A 13940-nucleotide genomic window follows, 5' to 3' on the forward strand; every position below is an offset into this window, starting at 1 on the left:
CACTCCCCTCCCCTTGGCAGTCCAATCATAATTCTCCCAAATGTCAGGTGTGAGATAACGTCAAAAGGCATCACCAGGATGGAATGCTGGGCCGTTGGCCTTGGCGGGAAACACTCCTCCTCCACATGCACAGTAAGGTGGTCAGTTCAAAATCTAGAATCTTCTTCCAGCACAAAAATGATTCCCCTGCCAAATACCATGCCCCCCTCCCTGTTTCAATGGCAGCCGAAGCAGTAGCAAAGCGGAGGCTGACATCCGGCCCTCCTCCAGAAAAAGGCGGTCAAACCTGCAGAACGACAAAACACAAACAAACAGACGAACAACAAAACAAAAAGGGAAAAGGGGAGAGGAAGAGAGAGAGAAGAGAGAAAACTTGTCAGGAAACAGGCCAAATCAGGGCTTGTCAGGATAAGTGGAATAGAACTGGCGGAGCAATGTAGGGGCCCGAACATGGGACTTGTCCACCCATTCGGCATGAGAGGGTGGAAAATGCTTCCAAGCCACCAAGTACTGGATACGATTCCGGCGTTTACGGGAGTCCAAAATCTTGCGAACCTCGAAATGTTGTTCACCATCAATCAACAGCGGGACGGGCGGTGGTGGAACAGGCAGACGTAAAGATGAAGTGCAAACAGGCTTTATGAGGTTAACATGAAAAACAGGGTAAACCCGGTTGAGGTGTTTAGGCAGTTGCAGCCGAACAGAAACAGGATTGATGATCTTGATAATAGGAAACGGGCCAACATATTTAGGCCCCAACTTCTTCGACTTTTGTGGAGTCTGAAGAAATTTAGTAGACAGATAAACTTGATCACCAACTTTGTAATCATAAGGCTTAGTCCGTTTCTTATCAGCCTGTTTCTTATGCGCGCGATGCGCAGCATCCAAAGTTTGGAGTGCTAAAGGCCAAACGTGCCGAAGGCGATCACTCCACTCAGATAGAGACACCACTTGAGGCTGTTCACGAGCAGCCTCAGGAATGGGTACAAAATCCTGGCCATACACCACCCGGAAAGGGGTGAAGCCAGTGCTGCTATGCACAGAATTGTTAAAAGCCACCTCCGCATGCGGCAACAAATCCACCCAATCATCCTGCTGGTAGTTGATGAAACAATGTAAATACTGTTCCAGAACAGAATTAGTCCTCTCACAAGCCCCATAAGTTTGAGGGTGGTGGGTGGAGCTTAAGCCCTGGGCGGAGCCAATTTGCTTCAGAAACTCCCTCCAAAACATGGAGGTGAACTGCACACCCCTATCTGAAATCATGCGGTTGGGTACCCCATGTAAGTGGTAAATGTGGGAGATGAACATCTTAGCAAGAGTCTTAGCAGACGGAATCTTGGAATGAAATGGACTTGCTTAGAGAACAAGTCAGCAACTACCCAAATAACGGTCTGTCCCTGACTCTCAGGGAGTTCCACAATGAAGTCCATAGAGATTTCCTTCCAAGGGGCGACGGGGCGAGCTACAATCTGGAGCAATCCTTGAGGCTTCCCCGGTGGGCGTTTAGCAGCGGCACAAATGAGACAACTGGCAACATAACTTTCAATGTCCTTTTTCAAAGAAGGCCACCAAAATTGCCTCTTGACGAGATGGAACGTCTTCACGAAACCAAAATGCCCCGCCATCTAGGAATCATGAGCTCGCTGAAGAACAACTAGTCGAAGAGACATAGGAACGTAAAGTTTCACCCCAATCCAGGGCAAGTCATCCCTCATGGTACATTCACCCATGTGCTGCTGGAACCAATAATCATTAGGGAGGGCTTTCTTGAGGTTGGAAAGAAAGTCCCGGGACACCTCCACTTTAGAATGTGCTTGATGCCTAGTAATCACTGGAGCAGCGATGTTCATCATGGGAATGACAGGCTGGACCACGCTGAGCTTAGAACAATTATATTGAGGAAGCTGGGACAAAGCATCAGCCATAAAATTCTACCCCCCCCCCCGGAATGTACTTCAAAGTGAAATTAAAATGATTGAAATGTTGAGCCCAGCGCATCTGTTTAGGAGAAAGTTTCCTGGGAGTTCTCAAAGCTTCCAAATTTTTATGGTCAGTCCACACCTCGAACGGGTGCTTGGCGCCCTCTAGAAAATGGCACCATGTGGCTAAAGCCCAACGAACAGCAAATGCCTCCTTCTCCCACATAGCCCAACGTCTCTCTGTGTCAGTCAGTTTGCGAGAGGTGTATGCGCAGGGTTGTAAGTTACCTTGATCATTGGCTTGAAGCAATACGGCCCCCACAGCCACGTCGCTGGAATCAGCCTGAACCACAAAAGGCGCATCCATGTCCGGGTGCTTGAGGACCGGTTCTTCGGCAAAAAGGCATTTCAACTTCTCAAAAGCAGCTTGACATTCCATGGTCCAATCCAACGGCTGGCTAGGCTTGGGCTTCGGCCCACCTTTGGACTTTAATAGGTTAGTTATGGGAAGAGTTATCTTAGCAAAAGAAGGGATGAACTGACGATAGAAATTGGCAAACCCCAAAATTTTTTGCAACTGCCTGTGTGCACGAGGGGCCTCCCACTCAGTGACCGCTTTAACTTTAATGGGGTCCATCTCCACACCCACGTGGGAAATACGATAGCCTAGGTAGTCAACCTTCTCCTGGTGGAATTCACATTTGGACAATTTGGCATAAAGCTCCGCGGCCCAAAGCTTTTTCAGCACAGTACGAACCAGCTTTACGTGTTCCTCACGTGTTTCCGTGTAAATAAGGATATCATCTAAATATACGATAATGCCTTTGTAGAGATGGTCATGCAACACCTCATTAATTAACTGCATGAAGACCGCAGGCATCCCCTGTAGGCCAAACGCCATCACTCGAAATTGGAAACAGCCAAGGGGGCAGTTGAAAGTTGTTTTCCACTTGTCTCCCTCTTTTATACGGACTCTATAGTATGCTTCTCTCAAGTCCAGTTTAGTGAAAATGCGACCCTTTCCCAGTTGGGCCAGCATGTCCTTCATCAGTGGTAATGGGTACAGATTCTGGGCAGAGATGCAGTTTAAATTTTTGAAGTCCACACATAATCTGAGAGAGCCATCTTTCTTTTCTCTGAAGAGCACAGGAGCCGCTACCTTGGGTCTAGCTGGCTCAATAAAACCCCTTTCCAAATTCTTGTCAATGAATCTCCTCATCTCCTCCATCTCCCTAAGGGACATTGAATATATCTGGGGCTTGGGAAGCTTCACCCCAGGCAAAATATCAATGGTGCAATCAGTGGGCCTGTGGGGGGGGGGAGTTTATCAGAAGATTTCTCACTAAATACTCCCCTTAGATCCCAATATTCTCTCGGAATTTTTTCCTCCCCTTCAATCCTCTCCTGCCCCCTGGCTGCCAAAGTGAGGTTAGAATCAGCAGCATCTGGAGATTCAACCTCCCTTTCAGGGGGTGCGCTAGTGCGAATGCGTAACCACCCCTTCCTCCAGTTAATGCGAGGGTTCCATTTACGAAGCCAGGGGAGTCCCAAAATAAGGGGCCGGTCTATCCCAGGTGCCACAATAAAAGTGATTAATTCTTGGTGGGTCCCCATGATCATTTGTAAGGGCTCAGTAGAAAAATGAGCAGGACCCCCTCCTCCTATAGAACCATCGATTTGGCAAAAAACAATAGGAGTTTTCAAAGTTCTCAATTTCAAGCCAAGTTTTTCCACCATTGCTGGACTTATCATACAGCGAGAACAGCCTGAATCCAGTAGAGCTAAAAGTTTTTCAGTCGCACCAGAAAGTGGCACTCTTAGTTCAATTGGGATAAGCATGGGGCCTCTGGTTGAACTTACCCAACGATGAGAGTGCTCATCATCTGATTCTTCAGATGAACTGGAACTAACGGCTCCCTCCTCCTCCGGCTGGAAATGCTGGGGAACATTTTCAGCAGTGCATGCAGCCTCTATCTTCTTGATTCACAAATCAGGAAAGAAAACCACCGGACTCCATTTGTTGAAATCAAGTGTACTTTTACTAATTATAAATGAAAAGAAGCTAAGCTAAGCTAAGTCTGATTATTTAGGCACGAAAGCGAATAATATATTGTATAATTCATTCCCCTCCCCTTGGCATCCCGTATACAGTCCAATCATAATTCTCCCAAATGTCAGGTGTGAGATAACGTCGAAAGGCATCACCAGGATGGAATGCTGGGCCATTGGCCTTGGCGGGAAACACTCCTCCTCCACATGCACAGTAAGGTGGTCAGTTCAAAATCTAGAATCTTCCTCCAGCACAACAATGATTCCCCTCCCAAATACCATGCCCCCCCTCCCCATTTCAATGGCAGCCGAAGCAGTAGCAAAACGGAGGCTGACAATGATCTTGTTTATTTTGCAGAGTTGTTATTGTGGGAATAATCAAAAGGAACCAGAAATTCATATAGTAACTTGAAATTACAGAGGAAAAAAGCAGAACACAAATCTAAACAATTTAAATAATAAAATAGTCTTGAAAAAGAAGAACATGAAAGATTTTTTTTAAAAGACTATGTGTATTACATTGTGGCTTAGGATATTTTTTTCACATTTCTTTCTTGAAAAGGTTTATTTAAAATACTTGTTTATTTTCTGTCAGCTCTGTGTTTCTAGAGGGTGTACAGCATGGGTGGGTTGCTTCCGGCATTACTGCCAGTTCGGCGTGCACATTTGCATTTTAAAAGGTCTGTGCATGCACAAAATGTTAGAAAAGGGAAAAAATTACATTTCTGCAATGAAAATTGTTCTGTGCATGTGCAGAACCAAAAATCAAGATGGTGCCGCTGGAGGAGAACCGGTTTGGGGGATGTGGTATGCATGAGTCGCTGCCGGTTCCAGTGACCCAGGCTGCCAAATTACTACTGGTTAGTTGAACTGGTAGGAAACCACCTCTGGTGTACAGAAATATGAAAATAATTTAATTACAATGTGAGAAATATCACAAATATAACAACATAAAATAATTAATGGGTTATCTAGTAGTATGGGCATAGATTTTCATATACAGTGTTAAATTTACAAACATTTCAGCATTTTTCCAAACTGTACCAACATACAGTACATGTTTCTAGGGATATGATGTGCCTGATTCTGGTTGCTGAATCTCACCGTACTGCTGAGAAAATAGCTTATTATCCTTTTCTCTTCTCCTATAACTTTAAACTTAAACTCTTTTCCTATAATTTTAAACAAAATTGATATGAGAGTCAGTTTAGGGCAGACAAAAAATTGCCTTCTCCAAACAACAGAAATGTATGAAATTTGTTGCCATACAATTCATCCCTCCATGAATTTAAAAGGACATTAGACAAATTCATCTAGTGACACTTCTCTTGGTAATAATGATTATGACAGATAAATGAAACTTCAATATTTGCATGCAGTTTGTTACTGTATGCCACTTCCTGGAAGGCATGAATACACAGTAGCCTTCATGCCCCTGCTTGAATCTTGATGGAAATATTTATTGGGGAGGGAAAAAACGTTCTAGGCTATGTTCTAGGCTAGAGGGAGTTGTCATCTGAGTACATACACACATACACAAAATTTCTTGTTTGCAATTAGAATGTAAATCCCTAAATCACCAGTCATTTGTAGCTCATTGGCAATTGTGTTGAGAGCATATTAAAGAAATACTATTCTGAACTGTCACTGAAAGTCATTCATGGATGACTTTTTAACTAAGTTACAACAGATTAATAAATCCTTCATTTGTAAGACATCAAAACTGTCTTCAGTGGTAAACATATTTAATTGAATGCTTCCTGTTTTCTTGCAGATGGATGCTGATGGAGAAGATAAAAAGCTACGTACCCGTTCAAGAGGAATCAAGGGTGAGTTAGCTTAAAAGACCCCCTTCTCTGACCCTGTGCCCACCACACCATGAAACATAATGATCTCTGCACAGGCTCCCAAATGTGTAGTCACTGAGCCAACACCTTCCTTAGGGCTCATTTTAATCAAGTCAGGACAGAAAATGCAAGCATTATGAGGTGAAATGTTATTACATGCATTGGGGAATGAAAGAGGAAAGACAATCTTTCTAATGCATGATAAATTTCACATAGACAATTTAAAAAATCTCCCAACAGAAGCTTTCTGATATTTTGACACTAAATGGCTTTTGCCATGCAAGCAATTATTTTGGAACACAATATAAACTCCTCAGTGCAACTGATCCTTTTCAAATTATATGCTAACTTTGGTAAACGAGGGACATGCATTTTAGTGATTTTCTGTTCCCTGTTATAGCACAAACTGTGCTATAACAAAAAATTTTTAAAAAAAAAACCCTTTCCAAATAAATCTTTGTCTATTTAAAACACTACTATATTCCTATTTTTTAAAGTGTGTGTGGGGGTGGGGGGGTGGGGGGTGTATTCTTTATACCTTTTCAAATATTTGCTAAACCCATTTTCTGATTCTCATTGGGTAAGGAGTGGAACAGATGGCAATGCAATATTGAGATTAAAAGGCCCCTTAATGATCTAAACATCTGGAAAACATGATTGACTAGTAATACAACCCCTTAAGGAAAATAACTTTTTATTATAATTGTTAATGTTCTTTGTGACCCTTCATTGAAAATGGGATATGGGCATATATAAAAGTAAATAAATGGGGATATTTCACTTTCATTTGAAGCAGATTTTAGTTGAAAAGTTTGTGGCAGAACTTCAATGACTAAATGTAATGCTAACAAATCTAATTTGCTACAATCCAGTACATTAAGGGCACTTTAAGGGTACTTTGACATATGACTCTATGAAGGACCTTTGAAGCATCTGCTTAGCTACATCAGGTTTGAATACGCTGGTGCAAGGTGGTAATGCATATAATGAACAATTCAGGGCAAGTAGTGTAATTCAAGCACTAATTGTTGAAATGACCTAAAAGTTTGTAACGTACAGTTGGAAGACACCTTCTTCTTCCTATGAGATACCATCCCATTACCACTGCTGTTACAGCTATATGGAAGACCACCATAGACTGAACTGAAATATGTAGTTTGATTTAGTGGTTAGGGTGCTGACCCAGAACTAGGAGACTCTGAATCTCTATGTAGGTTGTCAGTCATCCAGGTCATGGTTGTCCCAAAGGTGCTTTTAAAAAAGGCAACTGGCCTTTCTTGAAGATGTTTCATTTCTCATCCAACAAGAACTGAAGAAGTTTCTTGGATTAGAAGTGAAGCATCTTCAAAAAAAAATCAAGAAAGTCCTGTTGTCTTTTTAAAAACACCTTTGGGACGGGAAATTCTGAGTTCTACTCTTCCTGTTCTGGATTCAAATCTAGCTCATCTTATGAATATACAGGATGGATCAGTTTATTTTGATGGGTCAGGGTTTGTTTGTTTTTGCCAACATAACTTGCAATACAACAATTCTCAATACAGGACAGTTCTCAAGTATTTGCCTTTATACCTCCCCTTTGTTCCTCCCAATAATAGATCCTGCCCAGTAGAAATTATTGGAAACTGTAATTAGCTGGATAGCCAAGGGGTGTGTGTGTGCTCAATTAGGCATCCTGCTGAGTTTGCAGGGTCCCCCCCATTAACATTGTAGTTAGAAATGGTAGTCCCACAGAGGAAGGGATCCTTTGTTTATTCTTAAAAGCAATGTTTAGCTCAATGGGCTTTCAACCTTTGGCCAATTGCAAACTCTTTCTCTGTGTAAAGAATTTACATGCCCTAAAATATTTCTATGGATTTTGATTGAGTTGCTAATATCTTAAGGGAGATGCACTCAGCCAGTTCAGCCCAAGAGGCCGTATGAGCAGAAAAACTTAAGCAGTTCTTTGTTTTATGACCTGGGATTTATTGAGCTCAAACATAGCCAAGGTTGGTGGATGACGTGCATGACAAAGGTGACATAGAATATGTCATAGTGGGTACTGAAGTCACTTTCTTCCCACACTGCCTTAGGCATAAAAGCCAGTTAGATGATCTTGGGCCAGTCACACTTTCTCAACCCAATCCATTTCACAAGGTGGTTGTTTTGAGGAAAATAGGAGGAGGGGGAGGAAGTGTTATGTATGTTTGCCATCTTGAGTAACTTATAAAGCAGTAAAAGTAAGATAAAAATCTAATAGATGAATAAATGGTCCTGCCCAAGCATTCTCTGCCTTGTTTTTCCCATTGCAGGAAAAACCTCCTTTATAGTAAGGTATAGAAATTGGAGAAGGACACTAGTAGCAAAAATGTGTCAGTGATTCCTGTGATGGAATGGATTACAGACTCAATTATCCCCAGTAGAAAATTATGCTCTAAACATCAGTTCTAACCAAAGAAAGTAGCCTAACTGGATAAGTAGCCTTCTATACTCAAGGCCTTCCAAATATTTTGTCTGAATCTCAGAAAACTCCTTTCAGTTTATGAACAGAGGCCTGCTTGCCCATCTCTGATTTGAATGCATTTTCTTAATGCAGTGAATTCAAAATAAGCTCAGTGTCAACATACATATTTTAAATAAATTATTTTATTAAAGGTCAACCATATGGCAATTTTCTTCCTTCTCATTTGCAAGCATTTTCAAATATTGAGGCTGTGAAAAGATTGCATGAAAAGCAAAAACTGCAATGCGTGGAAATGAGTATGAAATGTTTCTTTTTGAATCATTAAAACAGCTACACCTTCCTGCCTAGGCAAGGGGTTGGATAATAAGACCTCCAAGGTCCCTTCCAACTCTGCTATTGTATTATTGAAGATGACCAAAACAGTTTCTATCATAGTCATCTGAGACTTGCAACAAATGCAGCTGCTTTAACAATTCAAAAAGATGTGCTTCATAGTTGTTTGACAAGTTTGGGGACCCCTCTTTACAGTGCTTTGACCCCTGCTGGGACTGAGAAAATTGGGCGGCTGGTTTTGCCTAGTGCCGCGTCAGTCCCTCCGGATGGCTCTCCTCCCTATTTGGCCCCGTTTTCGTTCCGCCATTGCCCCCTCCCTCCTCCACTCTTGTTTGGTCAGGTGGCCCTTCAGATGTGACTCCTTCTTTGCCTGTCTTGTGTTTTCTGCCTGGCACTTGACTATCCTCTATTGTGGCATCTTAACATCTGGCCTCCTTTTGTCGCGGCCGTTGGATTTCTAGGCTCGCTGACACGCCTCCATCTGGCTCTGATTATTGCCACCATTACCATCTGCTATTACCCTTGGGGCATTGCTCTGGACAGTGCCTGTGCAAGAAAGCCCTCTGCCATCTTCGACTGTTCCGGACTTGTTGGACCTTTTCAGACTCACAGAAGAAGAGGGGGATACGAGACACTCCCCTATATATCCTATTTGGACTACAGCTGGACTCCAGTTATTCTAACCATCCCGAACGCTGAGAGCCAGCTACGTTACCTGAACTTGCACTTTTAACAACTGCGCAATTTATCTTTTCTTCTCTTTTCTTTCTTCTTTTCTTCCTTCTTTTGTATGGGATATGCATGGGATATGTATGTGATTGAGTGAATGTTCCCACTTTTTACTACTTATCATTGTTGTATTTTTTGTGTTTTTAATTACTACGTGGGGATTGCCTGGGTGAGTGAATGAGTATGTATGATTCGGAGGACCTGCCGGGGAATGCGGGGGGCACTGGGGTGGTTGGGGGGACCAGAGACACGGGAGAGGGCCGGAGCATTACGGTCGTAACAGGGAGGGGCAGATATGGCGGGGACTTTAGGGCTGGCCATTACCGGGGAAGGAGGGTTCGCTACGTTACAGAGATCCCTCCTTCCGGCCCTATGAGTCCCACTCCGAGGCCAGATGGCGCAAGTAATCAGGACCCTGGTCTCAGGCTGCTGTCGCTAAATGCCAGGTCTGTGGTTCACAAGGCTCCTCTCGTCCGGGACTTAATTTTAGATGAGAGGGCAGACCTGGCATGTATTACTGAAACCTGGCTGGGCCCGGAGGGAGGAGTCCCCCTCGTAGAGATGTGCCCAGAAGGATTTCAGGTGCTGCACCAGCTGAGAGCCCAGAGAAGGGGTGGGGGTGTGGCTATCATTATCCGGGAGTCGTTAGCACCTCGTAGGATCCCTGCTCCGGAGCTTGTCAGGTGTGAGTCTCTGCTGGTAAAGTTGGACCTCAAGGGTCAAGTGGGTCTGCTGTTAACGTACCTGCCTCCCAACAGCGTTGCAGCAGCCCTCCCCTCGCTCCTCGAGTCGGTAGCCAAGCTAGCAATTGAGTTCCCTAGACTTATGGTCTTGGGGGACTTCAATTTGCCTTCGCTCGGTGAACACTCTGATGGAGCGCAGGAGTTCATGGCTTCCATGACGGCCATGGGCTTGACCCAGGTAATTCGGGGCCCAACTCACTCAGCGGGTCACATGCTCGACCTCGTATTTCTCTTGGAGCAGTGAACTTGTGATCTTGGTCTGAGGGGTAATGAGATCATACCCCTGTCGTGGTCAGACCACTGCCTACTGAGGCTCAACTTTCGGAGACCAAACCCCCACTGTAGGGAGGAGGAACCGACCAGGTGGTTCTGCCCCAGGCGACTTATGGAGCCTCTGAGGTTCCAGACGGAGCTTGGGGTTATTCCTGATACTCTCGCCCACAGTCCGGTGGAGACTCTGGTTGCTGCCTGGCACTCGGCAGCATCGGAGACCCTTGACCGGATTGCGCCACTACGGCCCCTCCGAGGCGGCGGATCCCAGAGGCCTCCTTGGTTCACCGAGGAGCTCCGGGAGATGAAGCGCCGGAGGAGATGCCTAGAGCACCTATGGAGGTCCAATAAATCCGAATCGAACTGAGCAATCCTAACAACTAGCACCAAGGAGTACATCAGGGCACTTAGGGCAGCAAAAAGATCTCACATTGCCACCTTGGTTGCGTCCGCTGAGTCCCGCCCAGCCGCCCTGTTTAGGATAACCCGTTCCCTCCTAAATAGGAGGGATACAGGGGAACCCTTGCAGGGTAGAGCTGAGGATTATGCCCAATTCTTAGCGGACAAAATTGCTCGGTTTCGGTCGGATTTGGACTCCATCCCTGCAGTTCCAGCCGAGGCACAAGAGGATGAACTGGTAGACCACCTCTGGGTTGAGTTTCAGGATGTTGCCCCTGGGGATGTGGACAAGGCCATGAGAGCTGTGAGTGCCTCCACCTGTGTACTGGACCCGTGTCCCTCATGGCTGGTTGCTAACAGCAGTGAGGTGACACGAGGCTGGATCCAGGCGGTTGTTACCGCCTCTCTTCAGGAGGGGCACTTCCCCGCCACACTTAAAGTGGCGGTGGTGAGACCCCTCCTGAAGAAGCCATCCTTGGATCCAGCTGCCCTTAACAACTACCGTCTAGTCTCCAACCTCCCTTTTGTTGGGAAGGTTGTCGAGAAGGTGGTGGCCTTCCAGCTCCAACGGTCCTTGGAGGAAGCAAGCTATCTCGACCCCTTCCAGTCAGGCTTCAGACCCGGTTACAGCACAGAAACCGCTTTGGTCGCATTGACCGATGATCTTTGGAGAGCCAGAGATGGAGGCCATGCCTCCATCCTGGTTCTCCTCGACCTCTCAGCAGCTTTCGATACCATCAACCATGGTATCCTTCTGCGACGACTGCGGGAGGTGGGGGTGGGAGGCACTGTGTTACGGTGGTTCTCCTCCTACCTCTCGGACAGGTCGCAGTTGGTGTTAGTGGGGGGGCAGAGATCGACCCCTAGGCCCCTAACATATGGGGTGCCGCAGGGTTCGGTCTTATCCCCCCTACTATTTAACATCTACATGAAACCGCTGGGTGAGATCATTCGGAGGCACGGGATAAGATACCATCAATACGCGGACAATACTCAGTTGTATCTGTCCGCCCCGTGCCAACTCAATGAAGCGGTGGACGTGATGAACCGGGGTCTTGAGGCCGTTATGGACTGGATGAGGGCTAACAAGCTTGTACTCAACCCGGAGAAGACCGAGTGGCTGTTGTGTTTTCCTCCCAATAATTCGATCAGTGTTCCATCGCTCAGGCTGGGGGGTCAAATTTTATACCCCTCAGAGAGGGTTCGCAACTTGGGAGTCCTCCTGGATCCACAGCTGACTTTTGACCATCATCTGACGGCTGTGACCAGGGGGGCATTTGCCCAGGTTCGCCTGGTGCGCCAGTTGCGACCCTACCTGAATCGGGAGGCCCTCACAACAGTCACTCGGGCCCTTGTGACCTCTAGGCTGGAATACTGCAATGTGCTCTACATGGGGCTGCCCTTGAAGAGCATCCGGCGACTTCAGCTAGTCCAGAACGCAGCCGCGCGGTTCACCCACATAACACCTATCCTCCGCGAGCTGCGCTGGCTATCTGTTGATCTCCGGGTGCACTTCAAGGTGCTACTTGTCACTCATAAAGCCCTTCATGGTAGTGGATCTGCGTACTTGAGAGACCGCCTCCTGCCAATTACCTCCCTGCGACCAATTAGATCACATAGATTAGGCCTCCTCCGAGTTCCATCTGCCAGTCAGTGCCGACTGGCAACTACACGGAGGAGAGCCTTTTCAGTAGTAGCTCCGACCCTTTGGAACGATCTCCCCATGGAGATTCGTACCCTCACCACCGTCCAGACCTTCCGCACAGCCCTTAAGACCTGGCTAGCCCGTCAGGCCTGGGGAAAAAGATAACTTGTCCCCACCCGAATGATGAATGAATGTTGCTTACTATTTTACTTCTATGTATTGTTTGTGTCTATTGTCTGTATACCCCCCCCCTCATTTTATGTAAGCCGCCCTGAGTCCCCTCAGGGAAAAGGGCGGCCTATAAGTATTAATAAATACTAAATACTAAAAAATACTATGAAGTTTTTGTTTAAAAGATGCAGAGATGCTTAGCTCATTATAGCAGAAATCAGCAATTATCAAAATTTGTGGAGCTGGGTCCTTCTAAAATAATAGCTTTCATGTTCCTCTGACTAGTGAAATCTTATTTGAACTTCTTTTTCTTCTTGCAGATATTTAATAACCAGGCTAGGTAACTTCATCAGTACACAGTATAGGGGAGTGAAGTTTTCTGTTTAGATATGGTAGCTTGTCCTATCACCCTTGACTGCTATATTGTTTCATTGACTGCTCTTTCAACTGGCCATTGTTTCTTTCTTGATTGTTCCTGCTTATCTGGAGGTGGGTTAACAAGTGATGGTGTGATGAGGATCAATGTAGTTAAGGTTGTTTGGTTGTTTTCTGACCTTTAATTGCTACCTTTTTTGAATGGTTTCTAGGTAGAGCTCATCTCACTTTTTTGTTACTAGTTGATTGGTCAGACTGCCAAGATGTTAGAAATTGTATTATATTTTTGGATCTACCTTGATTAAGTCTATGGTTTTCCAGTTGAAATTGTGCTGGAACTTGTCAATGTGTTGTGAAATTAAGGTATTTTCATTATGTTTTCTGACTGCCATGTTCATGCATATGTTCTGCCAGTTTTCTACCTGCCAGTCATCTATCTGTTTGCAATCAAAAGAGTAATCAAGGAAGAAATAATACTCCAATCAAGACTGATAGGACAAGCTGCCATATATAAACAGCCAGCAAATATCACTCTCCTTTGCACTGATAATGTTACCTAGCCAGTAACAAAATGTCTTCAAAATGAAAAGCAAGTTTCAGAAAAATCAAGAATCAAACAATTCAAATCAGAGCTGCATATATTTTCCACTGTTGTAATGAGTTTTTTCTTCTTCTTGAGTACTAGGAGTGATAGCTAGCTTCAAATGTGTCATAGCCCTGTGCATGTGCAAAATCAGGGCCTGGTGAGAACTCAGTTTTACTGTTGACTTGGGAATGAGTTCTCACAGGTTCCAGAAGCACTGAATGGAGCTTTTGGATGCTGTATTCTCCAGAAGTAGATCCAGATATGCATCAGCAGATAAAAAATAATATGTACACATAAGTGTGGAATGCTGTGTAAAAAAATGAATGAGAAAAGACTGGTTCTTGGAAGCCCATATGGAGTTTGGAACACATCTACGTAAGAAACTTCTTGAACCTATCTGGTTCAAAACACAAATTCCTATCTGAGATTGG

General features: G+C 44.9%; 1 protein-coding gene across 2 annotated transcripts in view; it reads left to right on the forward strand.

Annotated features, from left to right (window-relative positions):
• Positions 1–13940, forward strand: part of ST18 (ST18 C2H2C-type zinc finger transcription factor) — a 277028-nt gene that overhangs the window by 142751 nt on the left and 120337 nt on the right. For both annotated transcript variants that reach the window (XM_087707068.1, XM_087707069.1), the window contains one exon: positions 5746–5800. In XM_087707068.1, the coding sequence (XP_087563194.1) occupies positions 5746–5800 (55 nt within the window). The remainder of the gene's footprint in view (positions 1–5745; positions 5801–13940) is intronic.

The sequence above is a fragment of the Thamnophis sirtalis genome, unplaced genomic scaffold (assembly GCF_051295495.1).
Source record: "Thamnophis sirtalis isolate CommonGarterSnake01/CBP01778 unplaced genomic scaffold, rThaSir2_p1.2 scaffold_2, whole genome shotgun sequence".
NCBI classification, from domain to species: domain Eukaryota; kingdom Metazoa; phylum Chordata; class Lepidosauria; order Squamata; family Natricidae; genus Thamnophis; species Thamnophis sirtalis.